This window comes from Pomacea canaliculata, linkage group LG9, assembly GCF_003073045.1.
Source record: "Pomacea canaliculata isolate SZHN2017 linkage group LG9, ASM307304v1, whole genome shotgun sequence".
NCBI classification, from domain to species: Eukaryota; Metazoa; Mollusca; class Gastropoda; order Architaenioglossa; family Ampullariidae; genus Pomacea; species Pomacea canaliculata.
In genome coordinates, this window is record NC_037598.1 from 8093764 (window position 1) to 8117942 (window position 24179).

At 35.9% G+C, this 24179-nt stretch overlaps 3 protein-coding genes across 9 annotated transcripts; 2 read left to right on the forward strand and 1 right to left on the reverse strand.

Annotated features, from left to right (window-relative positions):
* The first annotated feature begins 39 nt into the window (after positions 1-39).
* On the forward strand, positions 40-7444 carry LOC112571543 (DNA/RNA-binding protein KIN17-like). Its single transcript, XM_025250582.1, has 10 exons — positions 40-268; positions 2170-2264; positions 2676-2842; positions 3273-3506; positions 3756-3798; positions 4076-4232; positions 4513-4635; positions 5840-5939; positions 6127-6227; positions 6916-7444. Exons 1-10 carry the CDS (start codon positions 149-151, stop codon positions 6982-6984), a joined length of 1209 nt encoding a protein of 402 aa, XP_025106367.1. The 5' UTR covers positions 40-148; the 3' UTR covers positions 6985-7444.
* LOC112571544 (isocitrate dehydrogenase [NAD] subunit gamma, mitochondrial-like) lies at positions 7322-20174 on the reverse strand. 7 transcript variants are annotated; one of them, XR_003100846.1, is made up of 16 exons: positions 20117-20174; positions 19493-19573; positions 18767-18864; positions 18470-18585; positions 17980-18037; positions 16698-16830; positions 15785-15918; positions 15159-15261; positions 12760-12906; positions 11969-12063; positions 11751-11811; positions 11037-11125; positions 10711-10727; positions 9598-9621; positions 8214-8253; positions 7322-8034 (listed from the first exon to the last, which is right to left on the reverse strand). XR_003100846.1 is itself a non-coding variant. In XM_025250585.1 (15 exons), the coding sequence occupies exons 1-13, from the start codon at positions 20153-20155 to the stop codon at positions 10721-10723; spliced, it is 1161 nt and encodes a 386-aa protein (XP_025106370.1). In that variant the 5' UTR covers positions 20156-20174; the 3' UTR covers positions 7322-8034; positions 9598-9621; positions 10711-10720. The 7 variants fall into 7 exon arrangements, 5 of the variants coding, with proteins under 5 accessions (XP_025106370.1, XP_025106373.1, XP_025106369.1 ...); XR_003100847.1 differs by lacking the exon at positions 10711-10727 and having other exon boundaries at positions 8214-8250; XM_025250585.1 differs by lacking the exon at positions 8214-8253.
* Positions 20175-20508: 334 nt separating this feature from the next.
* On the forward strand, positions 20509-23930 carry LOC112571546 (putative ankyrin repeat protein RF_0381). The gene is made up of 5 exons (XM_025250590.1): positions 20509-20683; positions 21084-21235; positions 21569-21765; positions 22031-22139; positions 22709-23930. Exons 1-5 carry the CDS (start codon positions 20548-20550, stop codon positions 23111-23113), a joined length of 999 nt encoding a protein of 332 aa, XP_025106375.1. The 5' UTR covers positions 20509-20547; the 3' UTR covers positions 23114-23930.
* The last annotated feature ends 249 nt before the right edge of the window (positions 23931-24179 follow it).

The following is a 24179-nucleotide window of genomic DNA, read 5'->3' on the forward strand; positions in this document are numbered from 1 at the left end:
TTTTAAAAAAAGTCGTTTCCGTTTCCTGTTTTGCAAGGGACATAACTATTACCTATAGACTAAGTGATCCTTTATTTTGTCGGAGTTACTACTTGTTTGATAGAGCGAAAGAAGCGTACCAGAGGGTTTGTATGTATACACAACAGAAATGGGAAAAGATAAGCCAGGTTTTTTGACTCCGAAGGCCATTGCAAATCGCATCAAAGCCAAAGGCCTCCAGAAACTGCGATGGTACTGCCAAATGTGCCAGAAACAGTGTCGTGACGAGGTTCGGCATCATTTGATTTAAAAAAAAAAAGTTTTTGAATCATTACTTATTGTCGTATGAAATTAATGGGGCTGTAATGTGGTAGTAATTGTCAACAGTAGTTAGGTATAGCTTTTGCTATTGGTTATTGGAACTATAACAAGCAAGGAAAGGAGAATATTAATAATAAATGCAAAATTTGTATCCTAAGGATTATGCTCTTAACGCATAACGAAACATAGACAGCATACGAGGGTCAGGGAAATAAACACATTACATTTGAGCTATAAAAGAATAAACAACCGTACTAAACGAAGAATAAAATCAAATATAGAAAACAAAAAGAGGAACCAAATAACAAAAACAAGAGATGAGAGTAACGTGATATTGCAAAAGGAAGGGTGTGAAAAAGGACTAGCATTATGGGAAATGTTGTTAGGAGTAATGTTTACAGAAAAGGTGCGTTTTCAGTGCACGTTTAAAGGATTCAATGGTGAGTAGGTGGGGGATATGGAAAGGGAGAGCTAGCTAGAGTTCCATTGTTTCTCTGCACAGTAACTAAAAATCCTGTGGCCATAAGTTGTTTTGGTGACAGGAAGGGTAAGGAGATAATCATCAGACAAGGAGCGAAGTTGTCTAGCTGGGACATAAGGGAAGAGCAGTTCAGAGAAATAATCAGGGCACGTGCCAGGAAAGAAATTAAAACAGCACAGACAGTTTATACAGGATATGAGAATGGATGGGAAGCAAGTGTAGAAAATGAAGGAGAGGGGTGACTTAATCCTGTCTCTAGACATGCAGTAGAGTTCTGTACTTTCTGGAGTTTGCAAAGAAGGTATTCAGGGCAGCCAGCAAGCAAGGAGTTGCAGTAATCAAGTCTGGATAAAACAAACACATAGACAAGAGTGTTGGTAGTGCGCGTAGACAGAATGTGACGAATGGCGCTGATCTTCCATAGCTCTTAATAGGCAGACTGACAGACAGCTGTAACTTGTTTAGCAAGAGTTATGTCTGCAGTGACAATGAATCCTAGATTCCTGATGGAGGACACAAAGGTGATGTTGGTTTTGCCCACCTTGATGTGACTTGGTGATCAAACTAGTGAAGATGGATTTATTCTTCTGGAACATAGGAGTGCTTCTGTTTTATCATCATTGAGTTTAAATTTGTTTGTCCCCATCCAGTCTTTGACTTCATTATACAGACTTCTATGGTTCTGGTAGTAGACTTGTACACATTCAAAAGATGCATGTGGGAATGATAAAGCAGTAGTAAAGGACAGGTACTTCAAGTGATGATTTGTAGATAATAGCAATGCTACCTCCACGTGTAAGATGGGGGAATAATTTCAGACAGTAGCCCACTGGAGTAATATCGACACACATGTTGTCGTCGTCTTGCTGTTTAAAGATGCTGCTACACGGGGTTTGGCAAACACTGTTTTCTTGAAACAGCCTTTTTTCCGTTTGCTGTGTGACATACTCCTCATACCTTATGGGAAACTGTTTTCCATCGTGTTGGGGTTTTAAAACTTGCTCTATTTTGGAGACTGGCTTTTCAAAATGGCCACCAAAGCCACAGGCCTGCGCTGTCATGCACAATTTTACTTTTTTGGAAACAAGTTTGCCAGTGTGGCATCACGCAAGTGAGGAAACTGTTTCCAAAACAGATCATGTACCTGTTTTCCTTGCATTTGGGAAACTGCTGGTTTGACAAACAGGTTTGAAAAACGATGCAGACGATGCAGACTGGGTGTTGAAAGCCCAACATGGAGGCAAGTGTTGAGTTGTTGTGTGGGGGGAACATGGCAGTCTTCTGTTCTCATACAACCATGTTGAATACTGAGAGTGTTAAAGTACCCATCAAACACTTGGGTGAAAAAACAAATATCTAATAATGTAAATTTTCTGCTATTTCTGCAGAATGGATTTAAATGCCATATGATGTCAGAGTCACATCAGAGACAGCTCCTGCTGTTTGCTGAAAATCCAGATGAATATGTGGATACATTCTCAAAGTTTGTAGTTTTATACTGTTAAAATGTACAATTAATGATTGTCAACTGAATGTTTGCTCCCTCATAATGTTTTGAAAATCTACAATTAATATTTTTAATCCAGATGCTGATGAATGAATACATATTTGTTCAATCAAATAATGTTAAAGTGAAGTGTGCTAAAGTTTGGCACTTGATACATATCTTGGATTAGAATGCTATGTAATATTTACTGAAAGATATAGTAAAGGAAAATCATATTTCAAGATCATCTTATATTTAGTTTTACCTTTATTGTCTAATATCATGAAGCCTTTTCATATCAAATAGGTTTAATATTTTTTCAAATCGATAATAACAACAAGAACATTTGTTTCAGTGACTTATAAAGATTTTGATACAGCATTACCATGAAGATGTTATGTCTTACAGAGATTTTGAAGAAGGCTACACAGAACTGTTACATCGCCGCTTTGGCACCAAGCGTGTTCATGCCAACATTGTTTACCAGGAATATATCGCAGACAGGCATCATATTCATATGAATTCCACAATGTGGGAAACACTTACAGACTTTGTAAAGTGGCTGGGAAGAGAAGGTAACTAGGACTAACTAATGAAGGAGAAGATTGTGTGAGTTTAAATATAATAACTTGAATGTCCTAGAGTACCAAATAGGGATATCATCATTTTGTCCAGTGTCTATGATTGAGGGATAAGAGAACGATGGTAAATATATAAAGACCTTATGATAACTGTTAAATTTTTTGTTGTTGTTGTTGGGTCAAAGGGTCATTTGACCTTGCCATTTTAATAAAAGAAGAACATTCTGAAGAAAAATTATTTGGTGATTTATTTTGAAATATAACCTTTCCATTTTTAGAAGTTTAGTGAATCCCAAGTTATCAAGTATGACGACAGAGGTCACTTTTGTTAACTGTGTTTGAAGATTACTAGCAAAAGAAAATATAATCTTGATTCTTACCAGATTTGAGTCCATGGAAAGAAAAATACATTTCTCTTATCCAGGCAAATGTGAAGTTGATTATACAGAAAAAGGCTGGTTTGTGAAATACATTGAACGTGACCCTGAAACCATCAAAAAGCAAGAAGCCATTCGTGCCAAAGAAAAAATGGACCTAGATGATCAGGAGCGAACTGCTGAGTTCATTAAGAAACAGATTGAGAGGGCTGCAGAGATGGAGAAGCATCTTGGTCCAGTTGAACACACAGAGCTGAAGAGGCAAAATGATGGAGAGAAAGGTAGGTTTATTAAGCCACTACATGGTAAAAACTAAACTTTGTCATTGATTTTTAATTCATTTCATGTGGCATCATAAAACATAAAAAGGTTTGGTTTGAGAGATTATGCTTAATATTTGGAATTATGGAAAAAAATATTTTTAATTTGTTATGCAGAGAAAGATGTAAAAAAATATAAATCTTTAACTATTGATGGTTTTTTTTTTTTAGTGCTTTAAAATAATTTTAACCAGTATATTTTTCTTTCAGTTACATTCAGTATGTCTGCTTCTAAAAAAGAACAGATTGCGAAGTAAGCAAACATTTTATTTTTGTAAAGCTCATTGAAACTCTATGGCATTCTACAACTGAAAAATATCTAAAATACTTAGCAACAATTTCTTAACTTTAAAATTTGTTAACTGGTCACCTCTAAACTCTTTTATTTTATGAGATTTTTTAATTTGCCATTTGTAAACACTATAGGTAGTGCTTATGTTACATTCCCTTATTTATGTTTGTATATGTGTGTGTGTATATATATATACTCTCACATATACACATGCTTATTTTGCTTGCCAATTTTGCAGAAAAGCTGTTACAGTTGATAATCCCCTTACCATCTCCTCCCAGCCATCCACAAGTAAAATTTCTACAGCTGCTCCTTCCACAGTTTCTGACAAAAAGACTTCAGAGAAAACTGGTGAGAAGAGAAAGGCTAAATCAGCTCTTGAAGAAATAATAGAAGTAAGCACTTAACTCAGTCTTTGTGGTTTATTCCATATAGAACGAATCTCATAACAATTCTTCATGAGAAATATGATTTGTGTAAATTTCAACAGGAAAACCATTTTACTTAAGAGGTTTATTTCAACGGAATTTGTCTAAAGCCCTTTCTTAAATAGAACATATAGAAACGAGCATTTCACTGTTTGGCAAATTTTTTGCAATGTCTACACTTTTATTATGCAGCAATAATTTTTCTTTAAAATGATGCATACTGTGATACACAATTGATATTTGAAAGGTTGAAGAGAAAAAAAAGGAAAAGGAGAAACGCAAGGATTGGTGGCTTCACAAGGGTATTGTTGTGAAGGTTACACTCAAACGCCTGGGAGAAAAGTACTTCAACAAAAAGGCATACGTTCATGTAAGTGTGGATCATTGTTTTTACTCATGTCGCATTGAGAGACAGGTCTTTCGGGTGCAAAAAAAATATCAGGTATAAAAATTTGCTTCACCAGTTTAGCTATTGGGTGACAATATCTTTTATAGCTGTGGGTTTCTTTCTCATCTTCTTAATCTTGCAAACTTGTTTTCCAGATTTTATTAAAGCACATTATTTTCAAATGCCTTGATATTCATTGGTATTGTACTGTGTCTTGAACTTTCATAATAGAGGGTCCTGAAATCTATCATTATCATCATTTAGAGACAAGGATGGAAATGCATTTTAATGATATACGCATTAAAGGATATACGGATATTAATAGAGGAGCTTTAAACCATGGGACAACATAAAAAAAAACTTCCAAAAGTAACATGATCTGCCAAGACAGTAGTTTACTTAATTCATATGGTTAATGTTATAATTTTTATTACTGTTAGATATGTCAGGGTTGTGCTTGATATATACTTGGGGACAGGATTAAAGAAAGGGAAGGTGTTTTGGTTATTCCATGGACGTTTATTTATGGACTGATGTCTGTATGCTGAGACTCACTCTTGGCCTCTTATGAAGTGATCCGCTGTTAGTCTCGGTGAGCCTTAACAAAGAATTTGAATAAACCAGAAGCTATGTCATCTCATGCCTCATTTTAGTAGTTAATCTGAAATGTGAATAAACTGGATGCTATGTCGTCTAATGCCTCGTTTCAGCAATTAACTGGAAAAAATCGTCTGCCAGCAGTCCAGGGATATTAGTGCGTGGTTATTCAGTGGCAAAATGCTGGTCATCAAGATGGCAGACTTTATATTGTACTTTGAACTGTTTATTAACAAGATAGACAAGCTGCTTCAGCATGGCATCCACCTTCAGATTATTCATGTAATTTCCAACATAACTAGTGTTTAAGAGATTCTTTAACGTTATGAGCCAGGCTGCTTTTGTGTGATAAGGTCGTTTGGTTAACTGAAACACAAAAATAAAGCTCGAAGAGTTGTGTAGCATAGACTCTGTAAGGGCAGAAAACTTAAGTGGTTTTATGCATCTGGGGAGTAACTTGTTGAAGGTGGAGGTCCTCCATCCCAAAAGATGGATGTGACTGGGGAAAGAAGTCTGACATCTTTTAAGTTCATGAATGTATATCTTTATCTACTTGTGTTGTGTAAAAAATGTCTTTGCTATGCTGTAGGAGGTGCAAGACTTGTATACAGGAATCATCAAGATGCTGAATGGAGGAGATACCCTCAAGGTTGACCAGACACACGTGGAGACAGTTATACCAGCCATTGGTATTGCTAGCAAATACCTTTTTCTTTCAAGTAAAAAATTAAGCGTGTCCTGTTACCATTTTAACTGGTTATTATTTGCTTAGAAACTGATTGGTTAAAATGATAATTACTTGTGGGTTTGGCTGAGGAAATTGACATAATTAAATTTTTTAGATAATTAGTAACAGCCATGCATTTGTTTGGGTAGGCAAGACTGTGCTAGTAGTGAATGGAGCCTACAGAGGAGAGGAAGCTGTGCTGGAGGCCATCGATGAGAAGAATTATTCTTGCACCATCAAACTCAGCAAAGTAAGCATGCTTATCGTCTACTGTTTACCATTGTGCAAACTTTTGCTGCACTGATCACATATATTATCACTGACACCATACTGTGTCTGCAGTCTTGCCAAAATCTGCACTTCTTTTACCATCATGTTAGCCATTATTTTTCACAAATACTTATTTTCTTGTGATTTCACTACTGTTAATGTGTTAGCTCAGAGATGCCCAACCTACGGCCCGCGAAACGTCTGCCCACAGTGCAGGAAATCGGCATGTTAGTAATAAAAAAAAAAAAACGAAAAAAAAAGAAACGAAAAAAGGGAAGAAGAAGTATTTATCCCCACGTAGGGGCGTTTCCCAATCTTTTTTTCGATGGACGAACATTTCGATTCAGTGCTCCGACTTGGTGTCTCTACGATGAGGCCGGACATTCAGAAGTTGGTTTCGGGAAAACAACTTCAAATATCCCACTAATTACTACATAATTAATGGTAAGTACAATTTGTTTCTAATAAAAAATGGTATCTGCTCTATTTTTTTTTTCTTTTATGTATTTTTGCTGTGAAGTGGCCCGCGACACGGCTGTCCGAAATGGATATGGCCCGCAGGCCGAAAAAGGTTGGGCATCACTGTGTTAGCTCATTCAGTGCTATTTTAAAATTTATATTCCAGTACTGAATTAAATCACTTTTACCATCTTTTGTTTTAAATTCAGGGTTTGTTGAAGGGACGAGTTGTGACAGGAGTTCAGTATGAAGATGTCAGCAAGTTGCATGTTCCTTGACAGGATACATCAACAATATTATGGGACTAAGAAAAGTGTAACACTGACCACAAATACCAAACCCAGTATGGACTGCAAAGCCATCAAGTCAAGCAACCAGTTTTATAGTGTGAATCTGAGCTATATATCACTAATTCTTGACCAATTGGGTATTTTAACCACTGTTTTATACAAAATAATTTGCATCCATATCCATTAAGGAAAATGATAGGTATTTGCTGTTTTTATGTTATCTGTTCCATCACATGGAAAGGAGTCCAGGAAGAAAACATTTACTGCACTCATCAAACATAAAATACTGTAATTTATTTTACATCAACTTAAGTTAAATCAGTTATTACATTTTTAAATCTTTATTAAACAGACCTTAAGAGACTGTGTCATAACGCATTATCACAAAATACATTTTAAAGGTAGGTAGGCAGCAGATTCAGTCAATAAATGCCTTTATACATTTTTATTTTTCTTGTATGTTTGCAACATAGTGCACTCTTGAGATAAATCTACAACGGAGAACAAATAATATCACTGGTAGTATCTGTACATACTCAGAAAACACTTTTTTATACATGCAGATGCACACATGCCATACTCCTTGCACAATAATGGGCAACTGGAACGAAGACAGAGCAGCAAGTTTCTACAATAACCTTCAATTAGCTGTGAAGTTTCATGGGTATCAAATATGAAATAGTAACATTTCTGCACTTTCCCTTTCTATAATACAGATGAACATCCAGATTATAGGACTCTTGTGCAACTGAAGCATTCAATATAAAAGACCCAGACAGAAGAAGTGAGAATTGTTAAATGTTTGTAGCCTGAGCCATGACTATGTCTTCAAGCTGCAAAATGAGATGTAAACAAACTACTATTTGGTCTCAACAACTGTGAGAGTAAGCAGTTCATGACTGAAAGTACAGATGGTATTATACTTATACTATATAGTATTATACTGCATAGGCTGTCTGAAGTGTCTGCTTTTCTGAGCTTGATACATTGACTCTGCCATCAGGGTTTATTTTAGATCCTCCAAACTTGTGTTCTTTTCTAGAACAAAACAAAATATAACAATAGGATCAATATAGAGAAGAGAAATATGATATCAACATAAGGTCACACTTTGTAACCATTCACAAAGATGACAAGGCAAAAGGCTGGTGGTATAAAACAGAATGCATGCAGCTCACAGCAACCACTTGCTGCATTCACCTTAGTGTCATACTTACACATTACACTGCAGATCAGATCACTCCTGGTTATCCTCTTCTGTGTGAACAGCATGCGTGAAAAATAAATGTCATAACTCCCATGCACACATTTTCAACAGCAATTATAGAGGCATTAAACCAAATCAAACAGCTTTCCTAGTCAGATATCTGTTATAACTGTGGGAAGGTTGTTGATGATTTTAGTAAAATTTCTACAAACATGAAATAACAAAACACTTTCTATTGCCACTAACACTGCATGGGCATTTGAATTCATACAACAGTTCTAATCTTCTTTTTTTAACTGTTACTTAAACGACAGATAATCAAATAGGCTGATTAAATGAATATTAATGATTAGCAGCAAATAAGTTTGTAGCCGTTAAAAAATGTCAAAATTAGTAAGTAAACAAATAGGAAGGTATTTACAACATAACATGCATCCTTATGAGTTATTTGTGAGAAATAAACTACTGCTAAACTTAAGCAAAATACAATAACTGGCAAAAGAAGAGAACTGTACACCAGACTGCATTCTATGAAGAATTCAGAACACTACCATCAAGAAACATGCATCAAAAAATATAACGTCGGCACAAACTAATAGGCTTTCTCTCTATGTGGGGACCACTATACAATTCCTAAACCAATGATACTGACTGAGCCTTGATAAAAGTTGATAATTGAACTTTATGAAAGCTGCTGGCTGATGATGATTTATGAGACTTTTACTTAAGGACATGCAGATCTCTAAACGGGTCATTATTTTTGGTCAGAATTTAGGTCAACTGACATCTGTGTTTTCCCAAAATATCAATTTAAAATGATCAACCATTAAGGCAATGCTAAATACACAGCAATTTTTTTTAAAGCATTATTTGAGTTTAATTTTATAAAACTGGTTAGCCTAAGAACTGAATTAAGAACTGAAATGTTACACCCAGTTTTTTCACTCTCAACAGCCATTCCTACTAGAACTGCCAGCAGCCATCTTATACAAATTTTTACATAAGCAACATTGTACATCAGCCTCTTGAGGTATTCCACCAGAAACCTTACAATAATAACTGTTATATAGAAAGATGGTTGTTTAGCTTCATTTTACTCTAGATATGCTATTTATCTACCTTTAAGAATCATGGAGTTTTAAATACCATATAGTGTTATTTTTTTTATTGCATTACATATTCATAACTGTTAAAATGATTAGTAGAATGAACTACTACATCTATTATTATGGTTAATAAAAATAAAAACAACCAATAAGCATGCATACTAATGAAAGATGTGAGTCTGGAAAACAATATGAAATTTACAAAGGAAAATTATGGCAGAGCATTTGACACCAAAGTATGCACAGTAATTTACTGAACATAATATAAATAACAATTATGTAAGTTACCCTTCAAAGGTCCAAAATCACATCCTAGGAAACAAAATTTAAACAAAAATTCAAATATCTCTCAAAGTTATCAAAACATATAGCAAACACACCATGCAATGTCCACCCCTCTCATGATAACATTGGAATGTTGTTTGTAAGCAAAGAGAAAGCGTTCAAAACAGCATTCTGCATCCAGTCACGTTAATATATATATAACCAGGCAAGTGAATAAGTCAGTTAAAAGTAAAATTAATGTAAAAGATGAATAGAACATGAAATACAAATGACTTCAAGAAACATCAAATCTTTTACAGCCATTAAAAGAAGTCAAATTTAGTCATTAAGTAGTAATCATAAACTAAATGTATGAGCAAAAGAGGTGAGAAGTGTAAAATGCAAAGTCATTCATTGTAATTGTGAATGTGGTTAAGTCAAAGACTAAAACTGAAAAAAGAACCTCCCCATAAGCTACAAGTTGAATGATCTATTAAGATTAGTTTCACATGAACGATAATATTCAAGTGAACCTCACACAAATTCAAAATCTTTTCTTCATATACACAGGCATTCTTGTATGCATGTATACACGGTTGTACATACACAGAATGTCTGTGCATACATATTAAATTATACCCCACAAAATAAATTTCTTTGTTAAATAAACATTATTAGTGAAAAATTTGTAAAAACATCTTTGAAATGTACAAGAGTGGAATTGGAGAAAAACCTCATGCAGTAAACTTCAGTAAATCATGTATCCAAAAAAACAGAAGATCTGATAATAATGCACCTACTTAGAAAATAAATTATCTCGTAAAATGTGTGTTAATCTCAATAAGAATTTTTAAAACAATGCAAAATGTATACATAACTAAGCCACCATAAGTCAGCAGTCTCAGTCTCAGTGGAAAACTTTTTGCTTGCCTGAAAACTTTCATTCAAACTTCCCCACCGTCTCAGCCCTCAAATATCCACCATACAGAACCCCACATTACTGCACAGTTTAAATCAAGGAAATCTTCAATGCAATCTTCTGACCTTAGGTTGCAACATTTGTTATTTTAAGAACTAATGGGAATGGTGACTCTGGCAGCTTTGTGTTAATGCTATCAACGCTTCACGCAAACTCACCAAAATCAGTCTAAAGCCTGTGAAAACATCTCAGAACATTTTAGTATCTGCTTATACCAAGTGTAAGATGCTGCAGAAACTAGAAATAACTCCATGGTTCATGCATTTTGTCCACATATAGTCACCCCAACATGCACAAACAATTAGATTTAGATCCCAGCTTCTTTCCTGAATTCATCCCAAAAAATTCTCAAAGCTTAGTTTTAAAATAAAATAGTCATAATATGTTCAAAAATTAAAATCAGCATAGTCACCAACAATCCATGCATTGGGAAGTGGGAAAGTATTTTGATAGATCTGACCAAAAGAAAGATTGCCCCACTCACCAAGTTCTTGTTTTTGGCTTGATGTCTTCAATAATAGCCTTTACCACATCTGTGGTTGTGGCTTTTCCACAAAGATCTGGTGTTTGGAACTGAAAAAAATGCCACATGACCGATGCAATAGTTTTTTTTTTAATCTATAAACAGTTAAACGATGATGGCTTTATAGATGCTATGGTAGTTAAAATATAATAATGATTGAAGCAGATCAATATGGACCAGTTACAATGACAATCCCAACTCTTAAGATAAGTTGAGCATGTATAGCTGAAAAACTACATTCTCTCTGAGGTTGTATTAGAAATCCTGAATTGTAAAGACTTAAACAGATCCTGAGTCATCCACGCACAGTCAGGCTGAGCAACCAGGCCTGTAGGGTATTGCATGAACCATATACAAATTTTTAAAAATAGATTTATGTGGTTATAGAAGAGGACATCACAGTAAAGTGGTTCAGTTTTATTTAGCTTTCTCCATACCCCTACCTTTAAAAACCCAGATTCCAAGAGTGTGACAATGGTGTTACTAAAATGTAGCATTCTGCAAAGATGTTACAGTATTATGTTTATGTTGTGCTTAAGCTTTGAAGCAGCAGCAAATATTTCCAATATCTTTTACCAGGTTGTTTAAATCTAGATACACTTATGTGTATTCAGGTGAATCTGCATATGCACATGCACATAAAAAAAATCCAGCAGAATCAAAAGTGATTTTTACCTCTGGATCAGACAGAATGGACATCACAGATTCTCTGATTATAGTAGCATGTCGATGATTACTGAAACCAACAGGAAATACAATAATTTGCTTTTAGCAGAAGAGCAGTCTTACTTCTTTTCACTAATTTACACATTTTTTTACTAATTAGCATTTACACATGAAATGGGTGGAAAAAGAAATAGCCATGCACAAATCATAAATTACTGATTACTTACCCAAGGTAATCCAACATGTCACAACCTGCAAGAAGCATGCCTGTAGGGTTGGCAATATTCTTTCCTTTCACAGAACGACCAGAGTTTCTTGTGCCCTGTGCACACACACATACACATGCAACATACTCAAACACCATCAATGCACCTACAGACGTGTTTCTTAGAATATACCAGAAGTCAAAAGTAGATAAGATGCCTACTCTGTTTCCATGGGTGTTTGATTTCAAATAATTATAAAAAACACTACTAGAAACACTGAAAGAGTGCCACTCACAATTCTATATATTAAGTTATATGCACGAAAGAAAATCCTGAGACCTAATGAAAAAATTATTAAACCCATTTTAGTAAACTTCAAATAAAAGTGTGTTTAAACATTTTTTTTAACTTAATTGAAACTTTCTAGTCTTTTTGAATATTGTTGTTTATTTTTTTTTTTTTGATTTTACATTTTTTGCATGCACATCTTTTTTTAATATGCCCTTATCCAAGGAAAGTAACTATTGAACATGAAAGCAGAATCAAGTCTGCACAGTTACACTTCTTGTTGAAATTTGGCAGGAGAAAGACCTCTGTCTGTACATCTTTGTCTTACAGTGGGATTAGGTCATGCAGGCATGGTAGTTTGGAAAGGTACTGAGGACCAGCGCTTCACTGCAAAACTGCTTGTAGCCAAAGTCAGTTTCTTAATCTTTGTATGGCCAGAAGGAATGGACAATCAAAATGAACATAAGCATGGGTGAAGTGATGAGGGTAAAAAAGTTCTCAAATTTTCTTGCTCACACACTTACTGTTTCAAAGACAGCATAGCAATCACCAATATTCATGCCAGGAACTAGGCCTGCACCCCCAACAAGACCTGCAGCAATGTTACTAAGGATGTTTCCATACAGATTGGGCATGACAAGCACATCAAACTGTTGTGGCCTGGACACCATCTGCATTCAATGATTAAAGTGACCATATGAACAATAAGAACAAATATACTACTTTTTTTAGTCCTTTCTTCATCAACCACCTACATTCTACTTATGTCGAAAAAGTCCCCACCCTACCCCAACTTCTCCCAAAAAAGAATCAGTTGTTGGGGGGTGGGGGTGGGGAGAGACACATAATGCAAAGCTGAAGCCATGCTTTATTTGACTAATACTTTCTAGTATGTGATTCAAAATAATCAGTTTCATTATTTTGTTATGGGTTAGAACAAAGAAATGGGCTAATTAAAAATGATCCTTCGATGGCTGTTTGACTAAGAAGTATCACTCAATTAAGACACCACTTACAAGTGTAGCAAAACTGTGTAATAAATATCTTTGAATGTTTGTTTACTAGCAAAGACGGAGACAAACAAATATATGCAAATTATTGCACAAATGGTGATGAGAAAAACAGTGAAGAATGGAGAAGAATATTATTCGTTCTCTTATCCCCAAGTACCGAGGTCAACATTGCAAAACCGATTACGTTCTCACTGACCTGTTGTAAATTGATTAAGACATAAGTTGGTTTTCTTTATACATATTACAGTACATATATGCGTAAAAAATGTTACGATTTTCAATCATACCTTTGTACATGTACATTAATTGTGGTAATTTAATGAGCATCTGGGGACTGAAGCAGTGTATTAACCAATCTTCAAACAGTTCTTGAGTAATCCACTTTAGGCTTGGCACAGTAGTAGACAGCCAGTGCTTGTTGATATTTTTGAATGCACATAAGTTTTCATAATGCTACACTATAAAAGATTCAGTTCAAAACCAGCAACACTCCTGTCAAGTAATAACATTTTTCTCTCTTTATATACCTTAAAACCAGGTATTGATATGCAAACTGCCAGAAAGTGTGCTGGATATGTGTGTTTGAGTGTATGTGAGTAGCCACATGTATTGCCAAATCACACCATGTTTAGTTTAGTTTAGTCCTCGTTACTCCTCGAGGAGCCCATGGTCGCAACAACACCTCACCAATGAACCCAGTTTTGGGCAGCCCCCTTCAGTTGGGCCCATGGGGTTCCGATGTCCTTTGCCTCACTCTCTACTGTTCTTTTCCAAGTTTGCTTTGGTCTCCCAACTCTCCTCTTCCCCTGAGGGTTCCAGTCAAGTGCCAGCTTTGCAATGGTATCAACTGGTTTGTGCAGTGTGTGTCCTATCCAGCCCCATTACCTCTTTTTGATGTCTTGGCTAGTGGCATTCTTAATAATGATGCATATAAAGGCTGCTGTTGGAGATCTTTTCAGGCCACCTTATTCCCAGAATATGGCGCAGGCATTCATTTGTAAAGGTCTGGAGCTTGTTGTTGATGGTGTTTGTCACTCTCCAGGTTTCAGAACCATACAGTACAGTCTTACTGCTGAAGGATAATGCTTGGGAGTGTAGGCTGTTGAAAGCATGCCTAGCTTTGTTGATGTGGCTTTTGATGTTATCATCCGCTCCACCATCCTTGTTGACAATGCTCCCCAGATACGTGAACCAGTCTGTTTCCATGATGTTCTCTCCTTGAAGTTGGATTGGGAGTTCCTGCTTGTTGTTGATTCTCATCACTTCAGTCTTCTTTCTGTTGACCTTTAAGCCAGTCTTTTCTGCTTCCTCTGCTAGTTTACTTAGTTTGGTTTGTGCATGTTGTTGCCGATGAAATAGGAGACTGATGTCATCTGCAAAGTCCAGATCCTCTAGCTGTTTGGTGAAGGTCCACTGGATACCGGTGTTGTTGTCTTGGGTTGTCTTGCACATAATCTAGTCTATGACCATCAGGAAGATTGTTGGTGATAAATATGCAACCCTGTCGTACGCCAGTCTTCACTACAAAAGGTTTAGTGAGTTTGCCATTGTGGATAACTTGGCAGGACGAGTCTTCGTACAACTCTTGAATGATGTTTATGAGCTTAGGTAGAATGCCATAGTGGATCATCAGCCTCCAGATGACATCCCTGTCTACAATGTTGAATGCCTTCAAGTCCACAAAAGTTATATAGAGGGAGGACTGCAACTCAATAGACTGCTCAATGATGATACGGAGGGTGGCAATGTGGCCAGTAAATCGCACCATATGGACCACATTTTTTCAGTTTTTTACTGCATGAATAATGATGAAATTTTTGTGGTTTAAGTTGTATAGGTCATAAATTAAGGACTACGTGTATCATGGATCTGACAACTGTTTGCCAAACTTATCTGTGATGACTAGTTACCTGCATGCTGGCATTATCAATGATCATATCATTGAATTCGATGTTGGGATAGTCCTTGGCCACATCTCTACAGCACTGTAGAAACAGCCCATCTGCAAGTTTCCTGTTTTATTTTTTAAAAAGTAATCTTAACTTTAAAATATAGTCAAATCAACATGAGATTGTATTTAACAATCATGATGTATAGCTACATTGCTTGACATACACTTGTTCTATAAATATTTTTCATGATTTTTCAATAGATCTCTATCCCTCTCATTTTAATATGCTATCCTGAGTGCCTGATTTGGCTGTCTACTGGGGATGTCAGATGATGCTTTCATCTTGTTGTTTGAATTCTATTGTCCACATTACTCAACATCTTCTGTTTACTTTCCTGATATAGTAATATAGTATTAAAGCATGGTGCACTTCAAGTAATAACATACTTTGCAAGTTCTTCTTGTTCCTATTCGCCCCTAGTGGAGCATAGGGCCGCATTTCAAGTCCTTATTCTTTTTATTATTATTATTATGGTAGCTACTATAACCACACACACACACATGGGTGGGGGTGGGGTGGGTGGAAAGATGAGGCAGAATGAATCAAGACAATTGCAGCAGGGTCGTAAGACATTCAAGACTAACATGATGTTGGCTTTGTGGATGGCTGTCACTTTCTTGCGGCCATGTTTTGATGCAAACTCAAACGCATAGCGTGCAATCCTCTTGGACTTGGCTGAAGTTATAATCTTGAGACTTTCCACAACACCTGGCACATTCTGCAACAATGCATAAGCAGCAAAATATTAAAAATATACAACCAAAAATGTCTTCTTCATCTACATGCCCGTGACAGATGCAGAAATATATATTCACACACTCTCTCATGCATGTACACTCTCTCTCACAGGGATGGTCCTTTGATGCAACAATTGCAAAAAATAATCTGAGGGATAGAACCAGAGGACAGCTCATTTTTCAGTTAAAAAGAGTATCAAAGTGTTTAAAAGACAAGTACCAAGGTAGGACAATTTAAATAATATATCTATTATATATACTCTAGTTTTCTTGACAAATATCAGATCAATTACTTTAAGTCACTGTCACGACCCAGCTCTCTCATCAGGGCTGTGTACAACAGTGACTCGAGTAGTGTTCGGGATTTAATGCCTTATGCGTTTAATATTACTCATGATTGAGAACATTTTCCGTTCTGATTAACATTCTTGGTTCAATGGGTGTATTATGCTTCATTTTCACTTCAGGTATGTCTGCTACCAACTTTGTTTGGGCTCATATATTGTACAGTTTCAAGTAACCTGGATGTAGTGCATCACAAATTGCTCTGGGCTACCCCTAGGTGGGGGTGGGATGGGAGATGGGACACAAGAGATGGGCAATGATAATGCTAAAGGTTCTTCCCTTACCAAATAACACAAACACACCCACACACTTGCACACTACCAGATCTGAAATTTAAAAAAAAAATTAACACAAACAAAATTGGCTATATATTATATACTAAATAAAGAAGTGAAAATGTTACTTGTAATTTTACCTCATGCTCAAGAGAAGAATATTCCCCCTCAGTGTTCTCCCGTATAAGGACAATGTCAACAAAAGTGTGACGGGTCTCTACTCCAGGGAAAGACTTGCAGCAAACAATGTTGGTATGTAGGTCAAGTTTCTTTCTAGCAGGCAAAAAATGAAGAATGTAAACATATGCATATAAATACATGGACATATATATCTACACAGACACACGCACGCTGACTTTGCCAAAATGGTTACTGTGGAGCATGATGCCTAGTTGAGAGTCAACAAAGGCATGGCTACTTTTACTAACCTACTTCAACCCATCTCAAATGCCTCACTCTCTAGATCTTACCAGTTGTTTCTTTCAGCAGTTTTTTTTTCATAAAAAAGGCTTCTTTGTTCTTGCATAAACATGTTTTTGTCAACAGCCAGTAAATCCTCAAAGCATTAACAGTTTCAGCCTTATGAAACTCCTTTTCACATATTTATGTCAGAGGATAAAGCTCTATATCCGCTAGCAGTCATGGTACTATACCGTGAAGGTGCTTCTTGCAGCATGTGCCATGGTCCACAAATATTGGTTGATTAACCACATGGTGCAAATGACAAACTCTATCTGGTTCAAGCATGGGCTCTGCTTGCAGATGAGTTTTCTGTTAATTTCTGATTGAATGTGCTTCTGCTTGAACTATTAATATTAATAGGAAAAGCAGATGATCTTCGCTCTTGGGCTGACAGAGGTACAAAAGCTTGTTTTATGCTCCATCGTGTGTTCAGTTTATATACTACATACTTTGTTCAAACACCTGGAGAATCCACAAGCCTATGCACAGCTGTTTGCTGACTTCTCATTGACTTTCAATGCCATCCAACCACAGTCCTATCTGACTTCATCAAAAGTGGGATGTGGAGGTCGATGGCTTTTGCCAAAAAGAATAAAAAAATAGTAACCTAGCAACAAACATATTAAATATACTGTTGACATTGAGACCTGACAGCCTACAACTTTATGGAAGGGTAAGGACTGGTGTTGGCAAACCATCAGCAGTCCAAAGATATGCATCCCTGTTGAATGAGGAAGGCTAGAAGAGGAAAATCCATAGTCTATATTCCCAGAAACTTCCTGCATAAGGAACTTTAAAAGAGAGGGTTGAAAAAGGCAACTATTTTTGTTGTAGGGAAAATACGTATTTATCAATGTATATATGTCAAAGTGAGTGTGTTGGAGGGGGGTGTGTATGCATGTTCTCTTTACCCCGCCCCCCCAAAAAGAAGAAAAAAAAAAAAACAACAAAATAGCATACCTTAAAGATACATTCATAGAGCGAAAAGATGGATCATCAAATTTTGTCTCAATGTTTCCTGAAAATTGAAAATTTCATGAGAATTACGGGGTAAAAACTTATCAGCATCATAAGGTATAAAACTAAATCTTGAGTCTGCCTTAACGAAGAAAAATGATATATTCCATAGTTTTCATTTCTCCTGACTTCTGCAGATTGATCATCTTGACACAGATAAAGTTTCCCTAAGGTAAAGACCTCTAAATCACCCCATCTCTGTTTTTGACACACAGATACTTGCACAATTATAGCATCAAACTTGAATGTTCATACTTCAGATCTATTAGACAGGTTTACTTTTTCTAAACAAGCCTTGTATTAAAAGTGTCACCATTAAAGATTTAAAGTGTTGCATTAATGAAATACTTTGGTCACTTTTGACATTATTTTTGCAGCTTTATGCTTTGAGAGAGGAAAAAAGAAAACAATCTAAAATCAGGATGCCACTTACCCTTTATAGCCACTCCGTTTCTGCGCACAGACAACAGTGCATTTTCCATAGTTGCAGGATCTGTTGTAGAGGCATTTATATCCACCCGTTCGAAGTCTATGGGAGCCCCAGCATACCTTAACAGTTTATCAATGAAGAAAACAATTTGTTTTTTTATAAGAAATCTTTTTACTTCCTTTGCTATCTATCCTGTTCTTCTGGCTAAGGTTATGATCCAAGCTAGAAAATATCTAATTCTCATTTACAAGATAAACACAATTTTTCTCTTAAACATAATTTTACTCTAAACACCTGTACCTGAAAATCTCCTGCAAATGTCCAAGAAGTTCTGGACCTACTCCATCCCCTGTCAACATAGTAACTGTGTTGCGTCCTCCATACTTGGCAAATAAATTCTAAAACAGACATATTTTGAGACTTTAAAGTTTTAAACTATTTCAAATTTTATGTATGCAGGGGTGGGGAGTTATGTGTGTTTTAAAATGATAAAATGATAACAAATGAATAGCAATGATAAAGACTGAGCAGTGTGGCATTCAGCCAAAAGAAGTCAATATAACAAAATGATATTAGAATATAACAGACTGTGTACTCCATGCCAAATGATAGTGTCCACACACAGCAATCCACCACCTAAATAGCACACAAGCAGGAAAACACATCCATAGCAGACTCAGTTCCAAGTGGTACACCTCACAGGCAGTACCAATCAAACTGGAATGATGAATGAGCTCCAAACACATATGGAAATCCACAATCGACGAAGGTCAAAAGGTACCAAGACGTACTGTGGCATCGGTTCAGCTGTGAGATCCTCTTATCAAAAAGGAGCAAACACCAACTACATAAAAAGGGCAACATATTCTAAACACACAGTGGCAGGCATAATGAAGATGTCAGTCAAGACAATATTACAACACAGACTTGCCCTCTCTAGCTGAATAGGTGAAAGGATATCACTCTTTCTTGAGATACGGTTGCTTTTGTATTTTTTAGTTTTGTTTAAAACTCTTTAAAAATTACCGGCTCCAGAGCTGTTGCAGCTGTAGAGTAGCTATGATAGATGCCACTTCCTGCTTGAGGCCAAAAGCTCTGTTTGCAGACCTATGATTAAAAAAACAGTTTATATATATTACATAAAGCGATCACTTTAACCCTATTGCACACAAACATACTACATGCAACATAAACATTAACAAATTTCTGGTTCACCTTTGTTATTATTTGAAAAATATGCCACCTGATAGAGTCAAGCAAGTAGACAATGCACATGCGATCAATCCATGACGTTTTTTCACAATCATGTTTCATTTTAATCCGGAATAACTACAAATTAAATGAGAGGGAAAAGGTAACATCTCTCGTAAAGCGTGCTGTAGACTGTAACTAAAATGTTTCGTGAAGGTTCTTGCTCGTATGACACATGAACAAATCCGTTTCTGACAGATCCATGTGGTTACTGATGGATCTCGAACTTGTATTAAACGTCCGTGGATGGATTGATGCTTAATTCTGCGGATGTTGCGTGCAAAACAACTATAAACGTTCCACTGTCATTACATCTGGATGTAAATCGTAATTATAACAAGTCTAAGTTTTCTTGGTCTTCTTTGCATAGAACAAATGACCTGAAAAACTTAGACTTACTGCATTCAGTAAAAATCGTCTTGCTGTGGACGAAGCCATATTTGTGACCTTCACCACAACCAAGTTCGACTTCCGGTGTCAATCAAAACAATGGTGTCCACTAACGATTTCGTGGACCTTTGTTGCTCGTTTATTGAGAAAATTATTAGACAAAGTTGGTAAAGTATCAGATTTAAAATTGAAGAACAGGAGAAAGAATACAAAAGCGTGCTGCCAAGTTGCAATCTTTTATAACTATAATAGCGATCACTTCAATCATTCCATGAGATATTCGTGATCATATTCTGACGCAGAGGCAAAATCCGTCTTCGATCATTAGTGAATATCCTAGCATGCAGATTTAATATTGTTATTCGGTCACAAAAGGCTCTTTGTAATTCTTTAGTCCGCACAACATGTATTCACGTTGAAAGCTGGATTCAATTAACAGCATGATACATAGGTATGTTTTGTCAGCAATCAAAAAAAGGGATGTTCAGAAGACCCTGGAATTGATCGAACATCCGGGATTTGACATTAATGGTTCAGTAAATAAGGTCACCTCTCTCATCCTAGCATCCAAGCTAGGTAATAACTGAGTGTAAAAAAAAAAGTAGCTCATGTACCACTCACATGATAAAAATACAAATTATGCATTACTGCTTACTCTCGAAAGACTATATATATTTATCGAAATATATGTGTCCTATGATTGTAATCATGCACTAAGCTTATGGATTTGAATGGCATAGTTTTTGCTTTAGAAATAATCATTTCCCCATAATAGCTCTTATGTATTTTTAAATACTTAAATAGAGAAGTAGTATTTATACAAGCATGCAGTCATTGCATAAAACTATCATTTCTAGTCCGTTGGCTGATGGATCAAGGAAAAGTAAACATTGTTATCACTAACTACTAACTTAAACTATATTTACACTTTACAAAAAAAATCTTAATTGGTGGAAATCATTTTAACCACTTTCAGGTCTTCAGTCAGTTGTGCAAAGATTGGTCCAAAAAGGAGCTGATCTCAATACTGGAGATCATGAAGGTCGCACGGCCTTAGCTCATGCTTGTGCCAGTGGCACTGCAAATGTTGTTCGATTACTTCTGCAGTCTGGAAGCAAAGTAAATGTGGTGAGCACATGTTTCTTATGATGTCTTCAGCAGCTGCAGAATGAAAATACCTTTTCTTGTTGAAAATTATATTAGCATTTTTATAGGCCTTTATAGGATGATTAGTCCAAAGGTGTTGGGGAGAATGATTTTTTTTGTTTACTGTGATGCAGAGTAGGCAGAGTTAACCCAGCTGTTCAGAATGGGTACCCGACACCATAGAGGGCTGGGGAAGGTAAGGCAGCAAGAGAGAGAGATAAGCAGTGCCCTCACATAAAGCTGGCCCTGAGAAAAGTGAGGTATCAAACACCTCACTTTCCAGCAACCTAGGGTTTTTTTTCCATTTGTTTACAGGTAAACACTGATGGTGATGAAGCAATTCACGAGTGTGTTAACAGTGGAAATATTGAAACGCTTTCTGTTTTGCTTGATTATGGTGTTGATGTAGACCACTGCAATCATATTGGCTACACACCTTTGATGTTGGCTGTCTTGTCATCATATGCAGATGTAGTCACTTACCTGCTGCACAAAGGAGCTGATGTCAATAGGTACCTACTAGTAAACAATAAAAGGGCTGATGAAAATACTTGTGCAAGTGATGCCAATCATGATTTCTTCATGTTTATTAGATAAAATTTCTTTTTTATACCTAATTCTATTGTGGCTGCTTCTGCTAAGTTTCTTTTCTGGCAACTAATCTTTTTGTGTTTTGTAATTTTCATGCAGATAAAAGTAAATCATTCTTTGAAGAGGTTAGAAAACTGCATCAAAGTTTTGTCAGCTACTTTTACTTGATTCATTATGTGCATAAAGGGTGACATCTGAAGGCGATAGTGCCCTCCACTTTGCTGCACAAGTAGCATCATTGGATATAATAGCAACTCTTATCTCATCTGGCTGTCACTGCAACAAACGAAATAAGGTAAACTTTTTTTTGTCAGTAATATACCCAGTGACCAAAACAGGAAACTTCTTATCCTTCAAATTTGAACTATCATTGGTCATCAGAATGTAGCTTTCAATAAATCTTATCCATGCATCATAAATTAATATAAACTTTTTCTAGTGAAATAAATTTAAGCAGTTATGCATTATTTTTAGACATCTATTGCTTGTATCTTAAAATGTAATTTTTTCTTTTAATTTCATTTGGAAGAACTGATATCATCATTAAACAATAGAGCCTTACAGGATAATGATCCTGCTGTTAAAAATTTATACACAAGTTAAATGACACATCCTTATCAAGCTTTTGTTTTTAGAACTTCTTTTATTCACTATATCAGCTCTTTTATATTGAAAGTGGTAATGCTGATCTAATCATCATTAACTGATGGAATCGGAAGTCAGCATTAAAATCTTTAACTTGCATGGGTTTCAATAAGTCCTTGTTATGTTTTGGAAGTCTGAATCAAGAAATAAAATTATTATTGTAAAAGCTAAAAAAAAAAAATCTGTTGCAACTGAAGAAACTGTGATTTTCATTTTCAGATGGGTGAGACTCCCATTGCAGCTGCTGCTGCTGCAAATAAAGTGAATGTTGTGCAGTTCCTGGCATTGTCAGGGTGTAATATTAACTCTCATTGCTACATATCCCCTTTAGCCACTGCCTGCCATAGCAAGCATTACGACATGGTGCGCTGCCTCCTTTCAGAGGGGTACAATGTAAGTCGAGATGACACTGTACAGCACAGCATTTTCTGGAGCATGGAGGAGGAAGAACCTGAACTTATAGAATATGTTCGGTATCGAGCAAGTCATCCACTTTCACTCAAGCACATCTGCCGGCTACATGTCAGATGTCTGCTGGGTATTAGACTTTATCAAGTGGCTAGCAAATTGGAAATTCCTCAAATCCTCAAAGATTTCCTAGTCACTAGTTCCATATTGTCATGAACTAGAAGATTGAAAGGTGCCCCTTTTCTTGAAAAAGAGCAAATTTAATATTTATACCACACTGCATCACAGCCAAAAACAAGTTGCACTCTCTGGATCGACCAACAAATAATAAGAATACAGGATAATGGAATATATATATATGTAAAGACTCAAACCTTAGAAAATGTGCTGCTGAGGTAAGTTATCAGTATTGTTGCTTTGTGACAAAACAGAACTTTAGAAATGAGAAAACAATTTAAGAATCAAAAAGCCCAAAGACTCTGTGTTACATTTGGTGATTACTTCTAGCCATTTAGGCAGTTCATGATGAAATGATGGTGAGTTTTGTTGCTGTAAAAAGTTTTGTCTACATGCAGATGCCTGCAGTAAACACAAAAATTTGAAGTAGTGAATTGATGAAGTTCTTGCCTAAATATTTTTCCATAGCTTCCCAAAACCTTCTAAGGTGGTATTTTTGCTGCCTGAGAACAAGAACATTATTCAAATTTATTTAATGAACAATAATACTGATATTTATTAAACAGCTTTCATGTGATGTATTTTTATTATTTCCTTGAATAAGATGGGTTCATCTGTAGTGTATACAAAATTGGATTTTCATTTTGCTAGCAGTTGTTATCATTATTGGCATATGTCTTCTTTTAACCTATTTCAAAAGCAGCAGTATTTCTTATTTAAGTTCTTCGTTTTTCAGAAAATTATTTTGTTACCAGTGATTTTTGCTGTTGATAGTATTTATGTTTGGTTTCTTTGTAATGGGCTTGATGGGCCCGTGTTAGTGTCCACATTCTGGTCATTAAATTGTTTTACATTTTGCAAGTGTGTATAATGTGTGACTGGATAAAAATGTTCGTCACTGTATTTTTCATAAACAAATTTAGTGGAAGAACCACACCTAACTATTAAATTTATATATAAAATATTAAATAATTACAAAACTGCAAAAAGGCATTGCCTATTTTGCGCTAAGATGGACGTATAAATTTTAAGACAAGGTGAAGGGAAAAATAAATGTATGTGTATTTATGTCTCAGTGTATGTGAAACATCTATAAAAATAAACG

Bases quoted from the DNA above. Each gene is read 5' to 3' on its own strand.
- LOC112571546 (XM_025250590.1), top strand. From the start codon at position 20,548: ATGATACATAGGTATGTTTTGTCAGCAATCAAAAAAAGGGATGTTCAG. The intron at 21,236-21,568 runs GTGAGCACATGT...ATTTGTTTACAG, and splicing joins CTGGAAGCAAAGTAAATGTG to GTAAACACTGATGGTGATGA. The intron at 21,766-22,030 runs GTACCTACTAGT...ATGTGCATAAAG, and splicing joins AAAGGAGCTGATGTCAATAG to GGTGACATCTGAAGGCGATA.
- LOC112571543 (XM_025250582.1), top strand. From the start codon at position 149: ATGGGAAAAGATAAGCCAGGTTTTTTGACTCCGAAGGCCATTGCAAAT. The intron at 3,507-3,755 runs GTAGGTTTATTA...TTTTTCTTTCAG, and splicing joins GCAAAATGATGGAGAGAAAG to TTACATTCAGTATGTCTGCT. The intron at 4,233-4,512 runs GTAAGCACTTAA...GATATTTGAAAG, and splicing joins CTCTTGAAGAAATAATAGAA to GTTGAAGAGAAAAAAAAGGA.
- LOC112571544 (XM_025250584.1), bottom strand. From the start codon at position 20,155: ATGGCTTCGTCCACAGCAAGACGATTTTTACTGAATGCA. The intron at 19,574-20,116 runs GTAAGTCTAAGT...TTTTAATCATAG, and splicing joins GACGATTTTTACTGAATGCA to GTCTGCAAACAGAGCTTTTG. The intron at 12,064-12,759 runs GTAAGTGTGTGA...GTGTGTGCACAG, and splicing joins GCTATGCTGTCTTTGAAACA to GGCACAAGAAACTCTGGTCG.